The 18,346-nt window shown below is 53.5% G+C and overlaps 1 protein-coding gene across 2 annotated transcripts; it reads right to left on the reverse strand.

The window, feature by feature from the left end:
* Nucleotides 1-1,129: 1,129 nt before the first annotated feature.
* Nucleotides 1,130-14,187, reverse strand: SLC25A44 (solute carrier family 25 member 44). 2 transcript variants are annotated; one of them, XM_060644665.3, is made up of 4 exons: nucleotides 14,020-14,185; nucleotides 9,076-9,713; nucleotides 3,556-3,683; nucleotides 1,130-1,954 (listed from the first exon to the last, which is right to left on the reverse strand). In XM_060644665.3, exons 2-4 carry the CDS (start codon nucleotides 9,698-9,700, stop codon nucleotides 1,763-1,765), a joined length of 945 nt encoding a protein of 314 aa, XP_060500648.1. In that variant the 5' UTR covers nucleotides 9,701-9,713; nucleotides 14,020-14,185; the 3' UTR covers nucleotides 1,130-1,762. The 2 variants fall into 2 exon arrangements, with proteins under 2 accessions (XP_060500648.1, XP_060500649.1); XM_060644666.3 differs by lacking the exon at nucleotides 1,130-1,954 and adding an exon at nucleotides 2,810-3,285 and having other exon boundaries at nucleotides 14,020-14,187.
* Between the last annotated feature and the right edge of the window lie 4,159 nt (nucleotides 14,188-18,346).

The following is an 18,346-nucleotide window of genomic DNA, read 5'->3' on the forward strand; positions in this document are numbered from 1 at the left end:
GTGGTTCTTGGGGGATAAATGGATGACTGCGGGGCAGGGAGGTTGAGGGTCATCTGAGGACCCTTGGGCTGACCGTCTGTGGATAGAAACTGGGAGACTCCCGACAAAGGGAAAGAAGGACAAACAAAAGTGGAGAGAGGTGAAAGGGGAAATAACCCTGGGGGGTAAGAGACGGATGGGCGCTGGTGGCAGTGCGCGTAGGAACGGGGCCTCCGGGCTCTGACCTGGGCGACAACGTAGGGCAGCCGTGAGAAGCAGCGAGGCTTCAGGGAGCTAGCACCTTTCAGAAGGGCACCAGGGCCTTTCCCAGGGGCGGGACCCAAAAGACGTGTGCAGGGTCATCCCGCCAGCCGTCTCAAGTACAAGGGCAGGGTCTGCCCTGCCTTCTCCTCGCTTGGGGGCTGCACCTGTCTGCCCACCACACAGGTGCGGGGGAGGAGGGCTCGCTGTCCGCCCCTGAAGAGCCTCAACAGAGTCTCGGCAGTATCGGGCTGGTAAACGCAGTGGTCCTGGTATCGGGGGGACTTCCTGACCTGCTCCTTACTCTCCCCCAGGCACCCCTCGGGAGAGCCACGACTGGGATGACTCTTCACGTGGAGGAGGAGAAAACCACAACCAGTCCCACGTCTCAGAGATTCCCACTGGGACACCTCTGTTTCTGTGAGTCCCGGTGATGGGTACAGACACGCACGTCATCGTCATGACCGCCCCAGGGCGGAGAACCTCCCCCGCCCTCTCCTAGGCCTCACCCGGTCGGCCTGGGGACATGCGCCGGGGCACAGGCACACGCACCCTGTCCTCACTTTCCGGGCACAGGCACACGCACCCTGTCCTCACTTTCCAACCTGTTCTCTCCACCTCGCTTTGCAGGGTAGTTCTCCCAGTCCAGCCCGGACGGCCTGATCTACTCAGGACTGGGCCCGCCCCTGCAGTCGCCTGGCCGAGGGAGCCAACAGCTCGCATGTCCTGGGGCTGCTGGTTCTGAAGGAACGTGGGGTAGGTAACTGGGATTGAGGGAAAGCTACGTTTTCCACCTGAGGAAGGGGTGGGCTCTGACTGCAGGATTGGCGCTTCAGCAGGACTGACAGTACCTAGTTCACAGATGTTAAAAAAAAATACACACACAAAGTAAAGTATCGACATTTGTCCCCAACCTAATAACTCTCCGAAGAGAGGACACGTGCTCTGGAGAACCAGAGGTTTTCGCTGCTCCTGCTCCCTGTGCAGAAGTACCCGGCACCTGGCCCCCAGTGGCAGGGAAAACAGAACAGTCGGGTGGCGGCTCAGTCCCAAAGCAAAAAGAAGCAAGCCTACGAGATGAAGCAGGAGAGGGCTGACGACAGCTGCTGGAAATCCGGGCTGAGAGGCCGGGGGGAGGACCGGCAGTAGGAAACCAGCGCCCTGTACAGCTCTCGTCAGGGTCTCAGGGGCACAGATGGCGGGGGAGGCCAGGAGAAGGTTCCGCAGGGGACGGGGGAGGGGGATCGCTGGGGATGGGGGTTCCTTGGATCAGGACGGAGTACCGGGACTGAGCAGAGAGCCCAGGTTGGCAAGAAAATAAAAAATACCAGGGGCAGGGGGTCCAGGTGTGGAGCCTCTTCAGCAAGAGCAGTTCGGAGTCTGTGCCCTGTCCCAGACAGGCCACCTGGCCCCGGGCAGGGCTGTGAGTGTGGCGGGGGCACCTGGAGAGGGTGCTATCCTCCCACGCCACCCCCGCCCCAAAGTAGTGTGGGCAACAGCAGGGTTCTCGCCCTGCCGCCGGTTACCAGTGTCTTGAGTCCACCAGCTCAGGCCGGAGGCTGAGTTTCTTGAGGCTCTCGTAGCCCACCACGATGACAATGCTGGAGGGCGTGGCTGAGATGATCCTGGCAGAGAGGCCCTTCATGAGGCCCCAGGGCCCCTCTTCTGCCATCAGCTGTCTGAAGGTCAGGATGATAGAGCTCTTGCCTTCGACCTGGAAATGCAACATGGCGGAAGGCCACGGGCCACAGTCAGGGCCACTGGGCGCAGCCTTGGGCTACGGTGGAAAGAACTGGACTTGGGGCCTGGGGGCCGGACGGGGCGGCACAGTGGTTCATGTGGGCTCTGGTACCGGCCCGCCTGGGTCGAACTCTGCTCCCCAACTTGCTAACAGGGTAGCCTCAGGTAACGTATCTCAGTTTCCTCAGATGTACGACAGTCACGAAGTAGACCTAAGCCACGCAGTTGCTCTGGGCGCCAGAACCGTAACTGTGAGCTGCTGTTCCTGTCATTAGCTAAGCTCCTGAGCTAGGGCTCCTTGCCGTGGGGGCTCCTCTCTGGCCTCAGGGAGCCCAGGGACTGAAGGCCCTGCTGGTCTGTCATTTCCATTCCCGTGTGTCAGTCCCTCTGAGTCCCCGAGGCTGGGCCCACCCCCGGCCCTGTCGCCCCCACACACCCCGGGACCCGTCCTCCCTACTACACTGGAAATTGGGCTGAGGCAGAAATCTCCTCTCTTCCTTCTCAACAGTCCTGCCCCCTGCCCCGGCCCCCCACACTCTGCCACCCAGGTGCGCGTTTAGACACCACCCCCCTCGGACCCTCAGCCAGCGCAGGACAGATGCACTGCTTGTTGCACACCCCCGTACCGTGCGACAGTCACAGGGTGACCTCTGGCTGAGAATATTGCCCACTCACTCATCCCCACCCCCACCCTCCTCCACGCTCCCCTCTTCCTCTCCGGTACTCTCCTCTGACCACCTCTGCTCCCCTGCCCTCCCCCGTCCACAGCCGCGTCAAGGGCTGTTCCAGCTCTGCTCTGGTCCTCACACGCGCTTGGTCTCCTCCAGCCTGGGAGCGCTCAGAACAAGGCTCAGGAGAGAATGAGAAGGGAACCTGTGCACTTTGTGGTCTGCACACCAATCAGATGTCAATTTATTCATTTTCAAAAGCGGGCGTGGAAAGGGCATTCTTTCCTACAGACAAATACACCTAGATTTGCCAGCCATCTCCATCCCAACATCCTCGGATCAGGGAAGCCGGCTTCACCCCCAACCTGTTGAGGTTCTTTTCTTTCCCTCTCCTCCTCACCACAGCCGTGACCCCACTCTCCTGCACAGCTGTCCTCTTCAGCTACCCACATCAGATGTTCAAGCCCCCGTTCTCATACAGCAGAACCTGCCATTTGTATGTTACACATCCATTCAGATTCCATTTCCTTGGATTAGGTGCTGGGGAAGCATCTTTGAGCTGAGTGGAGACAGGGACTACGAGGTCTGGACAGCACCACCAAGGGCTCCGTCTCGGTAGAGAAAAGCATCGGCTGTGCTAACGGGATGAGAGGCAGGGAGGAGCCAGTGAGGCATGGCGGGGACAGGTGCGGGGGCGTGCAAGGGGGTACACGTGGTGAGGGGAACGCTCTAGGCGTTTCAGAGCGCTCCGCTGCCTGCTGCACATGGTAAGTCGTAAGCACAAGGAAGGGGCCTGGCTGACCAGGACGAGGCTGGCTGGACTAGAAGGCCGTGACACAGAGAGGTCGGGGGAGCACTGGGGAGCACAGGTGACCCTTCTTACCGGGGGCAGGGAGGCCGGTCTTACCTGCACTCGGGTTCGGATGACGTCCATGGGATTGGTCAGGACGGAAGCGGTGGCCGCGGCCAGGGGCCCCGAGACGGCTTGAAAGACAATGTGCGGGCACTCCTTAGGACAGAGGTACGAGATCTGCTCTGGAAGCGAGGGAGAGACAACGGGAGAGACGTGAGGTGCCGTCCCGTCTGCCCTCACACTGCTTCTGCTCATTGGCCCAACGTGGACGGACCCTCTCCAGCATCAGCCACCTTAGATCCTGTCACTCCCATCCTCTTTTCTTTGCTTCCTTCTGAACCAAGAAAAAATGAGCCCCTTCCGGAAGCCATGTTGGGTACATTACCCGCTGTGAACAGAGGATTCCTCTGGAGAAGGGGTTTCAGAACCTCTCTGCCTGCCAACTCCCCTCCTCTGATGAACAGAAATCCTTCCTGACATAACAACCTTACACGTGTGCTCTACTCCCCCCGACTCCCAGGCCAGGCAAGCACACGCCACGGGTTTTCTCACACGGGCACCCCATCGCTGGTAGGAAACATTAAAGCTGGTCTCGCCTACTGTCTCTAAGGAAGGGAGCAGGGTGACCGTGGTGGGTGAGGAGTCTTTTCACCGCGTCCCTGTCTTTCTTTTTGAATTTTGAGCCGTGAGAAGATTTTTTTAAATTGTAGTTCGTTAGCATACGGTATCGTGTTAGTTTCAGATGTACAGTACAGTGATCCGACACGTCTATACGGCACTCTGTGCTCTCACAGTAAGTGGACTCCTCATCCCCTTCACCTGTTTCCCCCGCCCACCTCCCCTCTGGTGGCCAGCAGTGTGTTCTCTGTAGTCAAGAGTCTGTTTTTTGGTTTGTCTCTTCTTTTCTTTGTGTGTCCTGTTTCTTAAATTCCACATATGAGTGAGATCAGATGCTATTTGTCTTTCTGTGACTGACCTGTTTCACTTAGCATAATACAGTCTAGATCCAACCATGTTGTTGCAAGTCACAAGTTTTGTTTTTTTTTTATGGCTGGGTCACCTTCCACCGTATGTATACGCCCATGTGAATGTTTTTAAAAATAAAAACAATCGCAGCTGAAAGAGAAGGTCGTACCCTGCAGTGAGATGTTTTCTGCAGGCTCTATTAACAAAGAAGAACTCCGTTTCCAAAATGCTAATGAAGACAAGGGCATAGTGCCCAGATTCACCCACTCCCAGCATCACTGGGAAGCTGACTGCAGTTTAATTTTTTGCTTTAGCCTCCCTAGAAGCGAGAATCAGGAGTTCACTCATTGGTTCGACCAGAGTTGACTCAGTGACTGCCGTGCACCAGCCACCTGGCTCTTGAGGATGGAATGGTGAATAAAAGAGTCTCAAATCCTGCCCTTAGGAAATGGGAACACAGGCAATACGTAAATAAAAAGCAAAATCGATAGCTATATCAGAAGGTGACGTGTGCTACCTAGAGATAAAAATAAAGCAGGGAAGGGAGACAGGGAATGCCAGGTGTTGGGAGGGAAGGGGTTGCCTTTTAAACAAGGTGGTCATGGAAGCTCTCTCCCAGGAGGTGAAGTCTGAGCAAAGGCCTGAGGAAGAGTGCACGGATCTGTGGAAAGAACTTTCCAAGCAGAGGCAACATCCAATGCAAAGGACAGGGGCAGCAAGGCCCGTATGAATGAGCGAGGGAAAGAACACTACGCAAGGCCCGAGAGGTAAGTCATTAGGGCCTTGAAGCCACTCTGAGGCTCTGGCTTTCATTCTGAGGGAGGCTGGGTGTAGCGTGGGTCATCTCGAAGACTCCCTCTCCGTCCACTCTCTACAGTCCAGTTCCCATAGTACCTTCGAGAGTTTTTCCCTCATGCCCCTAGTTTTCGTAATCTGTGGCCACCTAAATAAAGATGAGGGGCAGTGGGACGGTGGGGGCTGGCACTGAGCATCTCTTGACGCAACGGCCCGGCGGGACTCCTGAAGCCACAACCCCCGGCCCCCTCCCTCCCCGGGGTCACACGACCCGAGACAGAGCGGCCTGCCGGCACCTCCTCAGCCGTGTCCCGGCTCTCCTGAGAAGGTGGCATCTGGACGGGCGCTGCCAGCCTCCGTGGGCCTGTCGGCACTGGCCCCCAGGTCTGCCAGCCACAGCAGGATTCAGATTCCAATTGTAATCACACACACGTGCCCTTTTCCTGTGACTTAGGGACAGGATGAAAAACCAAAGCCAGGCAGTGGGGGAGAAAGCCCCATGTTTTTGCTCTGTTATTCACTCAGCAAGTGCTTCCTGGGCACCTGTTATCTGCAAAGCAGAAGATAAACCCAGGCTGACTTGGGTTAAGTCCCTCCTGGCTAAATGTCTGTGGACAGTAATATAAATGCATATTTATTTAATGCTACTGGATGCCACGCACTGTGGTGAGCACAGGACATACGACAGGGGAATGAACGGTGTCTTCATGGGACTCACAGCCTAATTAAGGAGCTGTGAGTGAGGGATAAAATGATCGCAAATGGTGACAAGCGCTATGAAGGAAACAAGCTGAAAAGAACAGAAAGAGCCCTCTTTCCAACTGGGTGAAGAAGTCTGTGCAAAGGTGGCAATGTCAGCCGAGGCCTGAAGCACGAGAAGGGCAGGGGGTGGGGCGTTTCCAGGCTGAAAGAACATCATCTGCAAAAGCGGAGAGGTGAGGACAGAGCGTGGTGTATTTCAGGAACCGAGAGAAAGACAGGACGGAGCTGAGCGAGGCAAGAGAGGCCGGCAGTGAGGCTGGCCCAGCAGACGGGCCAGATCGCGTGGACTTGCACGGACCAAGAGCACGTTCCGTTTTATTCTAAGTGCCCAGACGGCAGCATGGGTTGATTTTAAGCAAAAGGGAATGACAAGAACCAATCTCCTCATTCAACAAATATTTACTAAGCACACGTGTCACAGAGCCTGGCACATGGTGCATATTCATAAATGGTAGTTTCCTCCCACTTCCAAGAAACTTCCCGATTTTATCTCAATAAAACTAGGAAGAAATGCATTTTAAAAAAGGAACCTTGGGGCACTTGAGTGGCTCCATCAGTAAGTGACTCTTGGCTCGGGTCATGATGTCATGGTTTGTGAGATCGAGCCCTGTGTCGGGCTCTGCGCTAACAAGTGCAGAGCCTGCTTGGGATTCTCTCTCTTCCCCTCGCTCTCTCTCTACTCCTCCCCTGCTAGCTCATGCGCTCTCTCATGTGCACTCTCTCTCTTAAATAAACTTAAAAAAAAAAAAAAAAAAAAAAAGGAACCTTTCCACGTAGTCGAAAAAATAATAACATCAGGCAAGCAACACAGGTGCCCCCCAAAAGATTCAAGCACTGCCCCAGGGGCTGTAAGGAGGGAAAGATCACCTGTTGAAGGTTAAGGGCTACGTAGGGAGATGTGACAGGGGCAGCAAGGAGCACTTCAGGAAAGTCATGATTTCACCAGGGTAAGTGGGCCTAGAGGGCACCCAGGCAGAGGGGTGAGAAGAACAAAGCAGGGGTGAGGGAGACGGTGCACAGTGGAGGCAGTGTGGGTTATCTGGCTGCAGCAGACGGCACGAGGGGAGGCTTCGCTGTGAAGGGAGGCTGAAGAGACAGGGTTGTACTCAGTGAGCAGTGGAGCCCCAGAGCATCACAACCAGGGAGTAAATCGTGAATGTTCGGAGCGTGTGATAGGTGGGAAGGGAGAGCAGCTAGAGGGCTGGTGCAGCACCCAGCAGAGTGAAAACTGAGGCATGGTTTCCAGGAAAGGCAGGAGGAATGGAGAGAGAGTAGGAAAGACATTCTGGGGTCACCAGGACGACATGTGGGGACAAGGAAGAGGGGATGGCAAGCACAGTCCCTAGGGCTTTGGTCTCAGTACTGTGGAGAATGATGAGGCCACTAAGGGAAGGAAGAGGGTCAGAAGGGAAAGCCAGCTTGGGATGAAAAACAGTTAACTATGTAACATCTCAGATGGAAATGCACGCATCCAAGTCCAGAGGGTCCGACAGTCAGAGTGTCTGTCCAGAACTCTGAAAGTTAGTCTGGGGATGGAAAGAGATTTTCTGACATGTTAGAAAAGTACAACTCAATTATAAATAAAATCAAGTGAGGAGAGAAGGGTGAAGACAGATGCTAGAGAAAATGCTCACGTTTCCTAGAGGTTTGTGGGGGTTTTTTGTTGTTGTTTTTAAGTATTGATTTATTTTGAGAGAGACAGAGAGAGAGAGAGACAGAGAGAGAGAGAAAGAGAGACGGACAATCCCAAGCAGGCTCCATGTTCAGCACAGAGTCCAATGCGAGGCTCAATCTCACAACCATGAGATCATGACCTGAGCCAAAATCAAGAGTCAGACGCTTAACTGACTGAGCCACCTAGGTACCCAGAGTTGTTGTTTTTTCTTTTTTCTTTTTTTTAACATTAAGATGACCAGGATCCACTCCCAAAGAATCTGATGCAGAATCAGGGGTGAAATCCAGGTATGTGAACTTTACCAAATACTCTAGAAAGACTGTGTTAAACAAAAGAGAGAAACAGAACTAGCAATAAACAAGGTGCAATCAGGAAAGTAGTGGCATAGGGACAGAATGATTTTTTTTAATGGTTTTTTTTTTTTAATTTTTTTAATATTTATTTTTGAGAGACAGAACGTGAGCAGGGGAAGGGCAGACACAGAATCCGAAGCATGCTCCAGGCTCTGAGCTGTTAGTACAGAGCCTGACGTAGGGCTCGAACCCACGAACCGTGACATCATGACCTGAGCCGAAGTCAGACACCCAACCGACTGAGCCACCCAGGCGCCCCAGGACAGAATGATTATAGGTGAGGAAGTCATTATGAAATCTGGTTAGAAAGGTCCCAAATGGGTTGGATAGAATGTCCATTGCCAGCAGCAGGGATCAGGGAGGTTACAAGCACAGACTGTCCTCATGGGAGTTTGGTGGCCACCTAAAGCTGTGGGTGTCGAGGGTGGCAGGCACACTCAGGTCCTGCTCTGGGCAGTGTGGTCTGACCTTTCAGAAGGAAATCTGGTATTATGTTTATTGAGGGCCTCAAAAATGTCAACCTTGGGCCCAGTAATCCGTTCGGGGGAATACTCAAAAAGAAGTAAAATGTCTTATGAACAAAAATACATCACAGGAGTGGAGAGGTTCAAGGCCCTACACCATCTTGAACTTAACAATGCTGAGGAAAGGCATGCAAGTCAAATGCTCATCTGAAACCTGAAATTTCATGTTCAGATCCCAAGCATCCCATGAGTCTTGTGCTTCCTCGTCTTCCACTTCTCTGCCAATATTCCACTAACCCTTGTTGACTCTGATGCGCCCAGAATGTACTTTATGTCCTACAGTCATCGACTTTACTTGTGTGATTCCCCCACGATGATGTAAGCTCCCGGAAGGAAGAACCAGGTATCATGATCCGCGAACCCTCCCGGAGTCAAACGTTTGCTGGATGAACAGCCCACTCTCCCATTAAATCCTCCACCGCAGCAAGCGCAAAACCTCAGCAGCTCAGCCCCGTCAGCAGGCCCACCCTCTGCGCCGACTCTCCTGGGCCCCACTTACCTGCATAGAAGTGATAGAAGGGCCACCAGACGGCGCTATTTGGGATGTAGGTAAGCAGTGAAGCCACGTAGCCTCGGTAGAAGCCTCGAAGCCCATCAGCCCGCAAGATCTGTCTGATGATGTCCTTGGTCTGGCCGAAGGCAACCACCCCTCGTCCCTCCGGGCTCCCTCGCACTTGGAAGCGGCCCATTCTCTCGCCCTTGCGCTGCATCATCAGGTGCTGGGACACCACATCAACGGGCACCGTGATGCTCTGGGCCACCAGGGAGGCCGAGCCACCGGCCACCAGCGACTTGACCGTGTTGCTCTGGCTGTAGTCGGCAACAAACTTCCGGGTGAGCTCGTACGTGGTGACATAGCACTGGCCAGAGATGAGGGTGAAGGTGTTGACCAGGAACCCCCGGTAGAGGCCAGTCACGCCATCTGCTCGCAGGATCTTGATGAAGGCGTCAAAAGTCCCGTGGTAGAGGCTCTTGCCTTTCTGAACCTGCAGCCGGGTGCGGATGAGGGTAAAGGGGTAGACGCTGACACGGATCATCATCGTCATTGCCACACCAAACACGTAGAACTTCTTCTTGTCCAGGTGTTCCCATTCGATGATCTGGATGTTGCGTTTGTCCTCCATGGTGTCTGAAGACCTGGAGATGTGAGCGGGTGGGTAGATGCGGGAAAGGAGGCCAGAACCTCGCACTCGGTCCTCCTGGCCGGGCTCTGACCGCCCTCCCCCCCCCAGTTTCATCTCCTGGGGTACTCACGTCCCCAGAGCTTAGATTCCACCCAGTCTAGCTTGGCCAACTCTCGCCTGAGTCTTCCTTCACGGATCAGGGTGCTGCCCCTTCTCTCTCCTTTATCAGCCCTGTCCTCACTTCAGTGACTCCCTAGGCTCCCTGCCCTGGGCTCATCAAACGGCCCATTCCGGTCTCTGCCTCTGCCGGGGCCCCGGTGTCATGGTCCGTTCTCCTCCTTCTCTGCGCACCCAGGCAGAGCTCAGGATGCTGAGGACAAACCACCTGGCCAGATGCAAGGCCTTCAAGTGGGCTAGGGGGACGTCACTGAGTGACACAGCAGGTTCCCAGTGATGAAGGGAAGTGCTCCGTTTCAGGTGAGGAGGCAAGGCCTTGACCTTTCACCCTCAGCAGGGTGCCTCTTTTGTCACCATTACTAGCTGCCTCGCCTTAATCTCTGGTCCCCAACACCCCCCCCCCCCATCCTGACCCCACACGCACTACCCTTACATTGCTTCCAGTCCACATTAGAAGAAAGTGTGGCACCCCCCCCCACCTCTCCCCTCCCTCCGATGAAAGGAGTTAGAAAGTTAGGAACAAGCCAAAGGTCGGAGTCCTCTTTGGTTATTAGATAACTCACTCTAGAGAAAGAAAAAAACCAGCAGAGAGCTGAGTAGTTTCCCTGAAGAGCCTTGAGAACGACACGGTAGAGAACGTGTCTGCCCCTTTCACCCCCAAGCATATAAATAATAACCTCCGTCCTGTATAATGAGGGGACATTTCAAAGTGACAGGGAAGATACAGATTCTGCCTTCGAGAAACTCACAGTCTATTCGAGATGACACGGTATCCCTCCGGGAATGAATGTAAGATACAGAAAGAAACCAGGGCAAATCACTGCACATGTGGCTCTCATGTCAAGTGTATCCTTCGCCTGAGTTTCCAAATAAAAGTAATACTAATAATCGTATAAAATTAGGAGCCTCCAACTCAAGAACTGTCAAATAAGAGGCCATGATATATTGGACATATTCTTCGTGACAATGCAATGTGTTCCTGCGTAAGAAACTGGACATTTTCAGCCAGAGGGGAAACTGGGAAGTGAAACTGGTAGTGAACAGTCAGGCCGCCCAGGCTTTGAGAGAAATCCCTACAGGCTGGGAACGGAGGTGGCCACCTCAAAGGGACAAGTCTAGAAGCTGAAGTGCTCCCGCAGCCAGTGCCTTGGCAAACCTCATGTCAAGTGTCTAAACAGAATCCGTCCTAAACCACCTTCTGCAACCCAAGGTCCCAGCCTAAGGAGCCTCCCGCCTTCCCGTGGAAGTCAGCTGGAATGCACCGAGCTGGACAGTGTGAATGGCGTCACCTTCACTATGTACAGGCTACCTGCGGAGCAAGCTGGCCATGCGTGGGCTGCTGAACAAGCGAGAAGATCCCCTGGAGGACAGAGGTATTTGAATGGAGGCCGAGCAGGTAGACAATGAAACAGGAGAACGATGGCTTAGAACAATGAGGTTGCCAGAATGGAGAGTCTAGGCTGTGGGAAATGAGTGACAGGAACACTACCGTGTCACCTGCTGGGGACAAAAGTGGCCCTTCCTCCCCAGCCTCAGACTGGGACACCCACCAAGTCCAGCAGGGCAGTCTTCTCCTTTGAGGCCTTCAGGAGAAGGTGGTCACCGTCTGCCTTGCCCAGAGTGTGATCCAGGGTCCCAAGGTCATGTTTCCCAAATCACTGAGCAATGAGGAGAGAGAGAGAGAGACTCTAGGATTTACCGAATACCTATCACCTCATATAATCCGTACAACTTAGCCTGTGCACAGTTAGACACTTCGGCTAAATGAGAAAACAGAGCATCAGATAAGTTAAAAGGAACAGGTCCAAGGTCACCCAGCTGGTCAGCAGTGAGGGCAGTGATGAGCCAAGATCTTCTACCTACACTGCCACGCCTTCTACCCCACGGGAACTGAGGCTCCAGCACAAATCACACTGCTCAGTCTAAAGCCAAGTCACCCCTACCTGTGCGAGGCGGAATTAATGCCCTCATGACTGCCAGTCACCCAAGGGTTCAGCATAAGCTCCTGGCCCTGCAGATGACCAGGGCTTTCTCTCAGCTCTGTTCCAGAGAAACCAAGATCTGCCCATGTTTTCCCAGCGTGCCGGTGGAGAGAGCTGAGTGGCCAGTGGGCACATTGCTGTCACAGGACAAACACGGCCGGGCTCAAGCAGGAGGGCCTCCTGCCGGGCTTGTGCAAGCTGTGTGCTAAGCCGGGCGGAAAGGAGGAGCAGCGAAGGATTCTGTTCCAGGACCTGGTTTTGTGGGCACCTTCTCAACTCGTCAAGCTGAATCACAAAGTACCAGTACCTCCCGCCGAGAAACCCTAAGGCAGGACCCGTGCCCCATTTCTGCTTTCCTCCGTCTCTTACATGAGCCAGTTGATTTTAAATTCCCAAAAGGAAGGAGGACTCTCCCCTCCGAGGCCAAAGCAGATAACTCCTACCATCGCCGTGGTGACAGGAGGAGCCACTAAGGGTCATGCCTCAGAGGAATAAGCCTCTAAGCTGAAGGGGAGAGGGCACTGCACTCACTCCCTCTACCCCTTCCAAAGGTGGGGCTGTTCCGCAAAGGTGGGATCTCAACCTGCTCTTTGTTACATAACTTCCAAACCTCCTGCTGAAATATCAAAACCAGTTCTTCTTGTTTTGCCCTCTGGAAAATCCTCTTTACAGACTCCTGCACGCCTTCCAGCCTTCCCCTCTCCCAACTCAATCTGCCCCGGTTCTTTATGGCCCTTTCCTGGCTATTTGTGCACACAGCTCCAATTCTGAATTTCCTCCCACCTTTCAGCCCTGCTCAGATAACCCAGAGCACCCTGGAATCATCACATGAGATGTCAGAGGCAGAGCCACCAGCGCAAAGGGACAAACTGGTGGTCTCGGTACACCTCCCTTCCTTCCACTTCCGCTCTTCCTGAACCAGAAACATCACGCCAGACTATTCACTAGGTTCGGACAGAAGATTCTAGTTAGAGACAAGGCAGTGTCACCTGGAAGGCCAGGTCACGAGGTGGAAAGAACACTAGCACTCAGGAGATCCAGGTTTGAGTTCTACTTCCGTCACTTACTGGTAGGGTTGGAACCAAGTCGCTTCATTGAAACTCGGTTTCCTCATCGGCGAGAGGGGGCTCGTGAAGCCTGCCACGGCTATATGAAAGTGTGGTGCAACTCATGTGAGGTAATAAGTGTGAAAGCATTTTGTAACAGCAAAGCATTTCTATCATTGCAGAAAGCCCTAGTAGACAATGCTGCACAGACCACATGCACACAGACCACAGCATGGACATTACCTGGGAGCTTGTTAGAAATACAGAATATCAGGATGCATGCGTAGACCTTTTGAGTAAGAGCCAACATTTTAACAAGTTCTCTGGGTGACCAGTGTGTGTCAGCGGTTGGACAACAGTGCTTTACGTATAAAGGGCCGTCAGTATTACAACAACGATAAAAACGACTCTAAGGGTCCAGGACCATGATGGCTCCATCCTGACTCGTCACCAGAACTGGGCCCAATGATGACTAGCGGACGCATTCAGATCTTTTCCGCCAACCACCCCACCAAAGCAAAAATCCCGGACACCACACCCGTGCGGTTGGGTCTCGGATTCTCAGCTGGAAACAGGATCTTTGCTTCCCCCTTCTGTTCGTCTGCTCTCCCTCTGCATGTGCATCAGATTCCGCTTCCCGGGAGCGACCCGCGACGTGAACGCGAATATATATACATCCTGGCCCACGTGTCCTAATGAATATGCCTGTCCCTAGGGGAGGTCCCTGGCGTTGCCTCCGACCCCTCCTTTGAGGGAATCTCCTCCCTCGGTCGCCGTGAGTTCCCACCCAGCACTCCTTTGGTCTTCCACCCACGTGACCCCTCATCCTAGACACCACATGACACCCCTTTATGCAGCCTCTGTCCTGCTCCCCGCACAGCCACCCTCGGCTGGGTCTTCAGACGTGGCCCCCGCCACGCCTCTCGCCCCGCTTCTGTCGCTGGCGGCGAGCCTCACGCCCCTCCGACTGGAAGAGATGCTTCGCTGGAGTCGCCCTGCACCTCCAGAGCTGCGTGGCGGGCTCCCGTGGACCTGCAGGCAGCCCTGCCTCCCTGACAGGTCCAGGTCCTCGGAGACCTTAGTCGCCAGGCACCCCACGCCGGTGCTTTCTTACCTTCGCCGATCACGGCGGTTCCGCCGCGTCCGAGGCGAACTCCAAGCCCGGACCTCTAGGCCACAGCTCCCACTCTAGCCTCCATGCCCGGCGACCGCCGGCCTCCGCTCGCATCTTCCCCCATCTCGACCCGGCTCCTGGTACTGCCGGAACCGGAAATTGGGACACTGTCATGCCCGCCCCCTGGCGGGGATGCCCTGTGAGGCAACTCCACCAATGGAGTACTGAGCCTTGAGCCTCTGCCCCCGCCCCCGAAGAGTGGATGGGCGGGTCCTGTGACCATGTTGATTTCGGGCAGAAGCCACGCCTCCACTGGCTTCGTTCTGCCCTCAGCTCTACGGCGCGTGCGTGTCCTTTCTCCTTCGCCGAAACCGAGTCGCCGGGGGCTTCTGGGAGATACTGATGAAAGTGGGTCACCTTGTGTTTTGGGTTTGTTGGATATCTTAAATTCAATGTAATCTGTAATTTTTGCGTAACTTTTCTCATCTGTAAGGCCAAAATAGTAGAGGCCAGTGTGCAGGAGGAAGGACTCAATGGGTTAGAATAACCCGTTTTGAGGTTTAAGGACTCAAAACATTGCAGGGATGGGGGACATCCTGGAGGTGCAGTAAATGACATTAGGGTCTCTTCTGGCTCTGACATTATTTGCCCATACTTGGATTTAAAAGGAGAAGAGGGCACCCAGTTGGCTTAGTGTTGAGTGTCTGGCTGTGGCTCAGGTCATGGTCTTGGGGTTCCTGAGGTCCAGCCCCGCATAGGGCACTTAGCTGTCAGCGCAGAGCCTGCTTTGGATCCTCTTTCTCTGCACCTCCCCGGATCGTGCTCTCTCCAGGAAAAAAAAAAAAATTTTTTTTTTAAATAAAAGGAGGAGATGAGGGACTGGGGGGCCAGAGTGGAGAATCAGTTCACTTCAAGAGATATTTCTACAAGTCAGCAACAAAGACCAACAACCCAATTTAAAAATAAATAGAAAGCAGGCCGCCTGGGTGGCTCAGTCGGTTAAGTGACCGACTTCGGCTCAGGTTATGATCTCACAGTTTTTGAGTTCCAGCCCGCGTTGGCCTCTGTGCTGACAGCATGGAGCCTGCTTCAGATTCTGTCTCTCTCTCTCTCTGCTCCTCCCCAACTCGCTTGCTCTCTGTCTCTCTCTCTCAAAAGTAAATATTAAAAATATTTTTTAAAAAATAGACAAAGGGCTTGAATAGACATTCTCTTCCTTACCTCGGTTCATTAATAAGTATATTCTTCCATTTGCCCAGACCAAAAATCTGGGGGCCATCGCTGAATGTTCTCTTTTTCTCACTCATCACATGCAATCTATCATCAGACACCACTGGTTTTATCTTAAAAATATACCCCGGGGGACCTGGATGACTCAGTCCCTTAAGCGACTGACTCTTGGTTTTCGCTCAGGTCATGATCTCACATTTGTGAGATGGAACCCCACATCGGACTCTGTGCTGACAGCACGGAGCCTGCTTGGGATCTTCTCTCTCTCTCTCTTTCTCTCTCTCTCAAAATAAACTTAAAAAAATAAACTTTAAATAAATAAATAAATATATATATATGTATGTATGTATCTCCAGAGCTTGGCCACTTCCCACCCCCCTACTGCCACACCGCTCCCAGACACCATCCTTTCCACCTGGATTATCCCAGCAGCTACCTCACAGATTTCTTTGTTGATGCCTGCTCCTGCTATGTTCTAATCACAAAAAAGCAGCCAGAATGATGCCTTTGAATTCTAAGTCAGATCATTTTCCCTCCCCTTTTCGAAACACTCCGGTGGTTCCCCATTTATTCAGAATAAAAACCAACATCTACGTGGCAATGGCCTACAGGGTCCTACAATCTCTCTCATACCCACCCCCAGTATCTTTCTCCTTTCATCTACCTCTATCACTCCTGCCTCAGGACCTTTGCATGGGCTTCTGCTTAAGTCTGGAGGCATTTCCTCTGCCATCCACATAGCCCATGCTTTCATTTACTTCATGTTCCATTGTTCAAACTCTGCCCTATCAGTGAGACCTACTCTGAATCTCCTATTTAAAATTGTACAGGGACGCCTGGGTGGCGCAGTCACTTAAGCATCCAACTTGGCTCAGGTCATGTTATGGTTTGCGGGTTTGAGCGGGTGATGTGCTGACAGCTCAGAGTCTGGAGCCTGCTTCAGACTCTGTGTCTCCCTCTTTCTCTGCCCCTCCCCCGCTAGCGCTCTGTCTCTTAAAATAATAATAATAAACATTAAAAAATTTTAAGTTGTACACACTCCTTCCACTCAAGCTTCTTTCTGCCACTCAATTCTTTCCTTCATAGCACATCACCATCTAATGTCGGTACCTATTTGACTTATTTATCTATTATTATCTGTCTCCCACACTAGAGTATATGTATGCTCTATGATCACAGGACTTGTGTGTTCTGTTCAGTAGTGTACCCTCGGCACCTGACAGCGCCTGTCACATAAAAAGTGCTCAGTAAATATTTGAGTGAATGAATGACTGGATTTCAGCACTGAGGGTGCTCACCATATGCCAGGCACACAGACACCCGGCGAAGCAGCAGGTAGTACAAGAAGGGATTGCAGGGGCGCCTGGGTGGCTCAGTCGGTTAAGCGGCCGACTTCGGCTCAGGTCATGATCTCGCGGTCCGTGGGTTCGAGCCCCGCGTCGGGCTCTGCGCTGACGGCTCAGAGCCTGGAGCCTGTTTCAGATTCTGTGTCTCCCTCTCTCTGACCCTCCCCCGTTCATGCTCTGTCTCTCTCTGTCTCAAAAATAAATAAACGTTAAAAAAGAAAAAGAAAAAGAAATAAAAAAAAAAAAAAGAAGGGGGGGCGGGAGCACTAATAAAAAATAAAAAAAATAAAAATAAAAATAAATAAATAAATAATAAAAAATAAAAAAGAAAAAGAAAAAGAAATAAAAAAAAAAAGTGAAGGGGGGGCGGGAGCACTAATTCTGCATGGTAGGTTAGAGAAGAATCTGGAGGGGATGATGTTCTAGGTGGGAGAAGAACCTCACTGTTCGTTCCTTGAGGCAGGATGTCTGTTCATCTCTGTGTTACCAAGATGTGGAATAATGCCAGGCACTCGGGAAAGGTTTCCACAAAACTGCGCAGAGGTGCTCAGAAGCTGTAAGTAGCACCAGGGCATGTTCGGAGGAGCTGGAGGGAAGGCGCGCTGTTCCGAGGTTTTCGTTTCTTCATTCTGGATCTAGCGAAAAGCCATCTCAAGTGTTAGGAAGAATTTTTTTTTTCTTTTAAGTAAGCTTCTCTTGACCCTGACCAGAGAATGGAGACTGGAGGAGAGCGGCAGAAAGGTGGAAGAGACTGGTGCGGGGTCGGCTCTGGTTGTCTCGGTGAAGTGGTCGGGACCCGGTGGGACTGCAGAGGTGCCGAGGAGTTCGAGGAGTTCGAGGGCGAGCGAGGAGGGGAGGGGTTGACAAACTGGACCTGGGAGATGGTGCGTTAGAGACGCCTGGGGTTGGTCTAGTTACAGGTAAGCAGTAGCTAGAGGGGCGGGCAATGCCCTGTCCCCCACGATACCTCTTCCCGGTGGCCGGCCCTGTTGCTGCGTAGTGAGCCCTGTGAGGACAGGAAGCAGACCTGACTCCTGTGTCTCCCGCCGTCTAGGCCAAGTTCTGAGCCATAGCAGGTGCCGAGTGCACGTTCGCCAGATGGATGGGCGGATGCGCGTCCTTGGTTAAGAGGCAGGAGTGGGAGCAGCAGGCCTGGAGACCTCAGAGGGAGAGAACCCCCGTCCGAGGGAACCCCTCGGAGAACCCCTGTCCCTGTCCGAGGGAACCCTCAGAGGGAGAGAACAGAGCTCGCGGGAACGAGATGCAGAGGCAGACGGGGAGGCAGGTGAGCACGAGGGCACCGCAGCCGGAGACCAAAGGACAGGTGTTGCAGGAAAGAATTGTCGCCGAAGTCTGCAGAGAGGTCACATCGGGTGAGACTGACCAAGGCTGTGCTCTCACAAACGGTAAGCACCCCCGAGGCCTCGGTCGCTCGAGCATAGCGCCCCACACTGCAGGCTGTGGACCTTCTTTCTGACAGGTGAGGAGCTGGGGGGGGGGGGGCAGACAGGGGAGGCTTCTGGACTCACAGCAGGTGCCGCCCCGGAGGCGTGTCCTGCCCGAGGCCCCACAGCCCCGGGCCTCCAGGCCAGCAGGGGAGCCGCGGGAGAAGGCTTGCGGGTCCTTGGAAGAGTGGAAGCCAGGCCCGGGGTAAAAGTGCACTGGGTGGCGGAGGAAGAGGAGTCCGGAGGGGAGAGAGAAACCCCTAGAGAAGCCACGCGAGGCCAGCAACGAAGACACGGCAGGCGGGA

Source organism: Panthera onca, chromosome F1 (assembly GCF_046562875.1).
Source record: "Panthera onca isolate mPanOnc1 chromosome F1, mPanOnc1 haplotype 2, whole genome shotgun sequence".
Taxonomy (NCBI): Eukaryota; Metazoa; Chordata; class Mammalia; order Carnivora; family Felidae; genus Panthera; species Panthera onca.

Bases quoted from the DNA above. Each gene is read 5' to 3' on its own strand.
- SLC25A44 (XM_060644665.3), bottom strand. From the start codon at position 9,700: ATGGAGGACAAACGCAACATCCAGATCATCGAATGGGAACACCTGGAC. The intron at 3,684-9,075 runs GTAAGTGGGGCC...CCTCGCTTCCAG, and splicing joins CTTCTATCACTTCTATGCAG to AGCAGATCTCGTACCTCTGT. The intron at 1,955-3,555 runs GTAAGACCGGCC...TTGCATTTCCAG, and splicing joins TCATCCGAACCCGAGTGCAG to GTCGAAGGCAAGAGCTCTAT.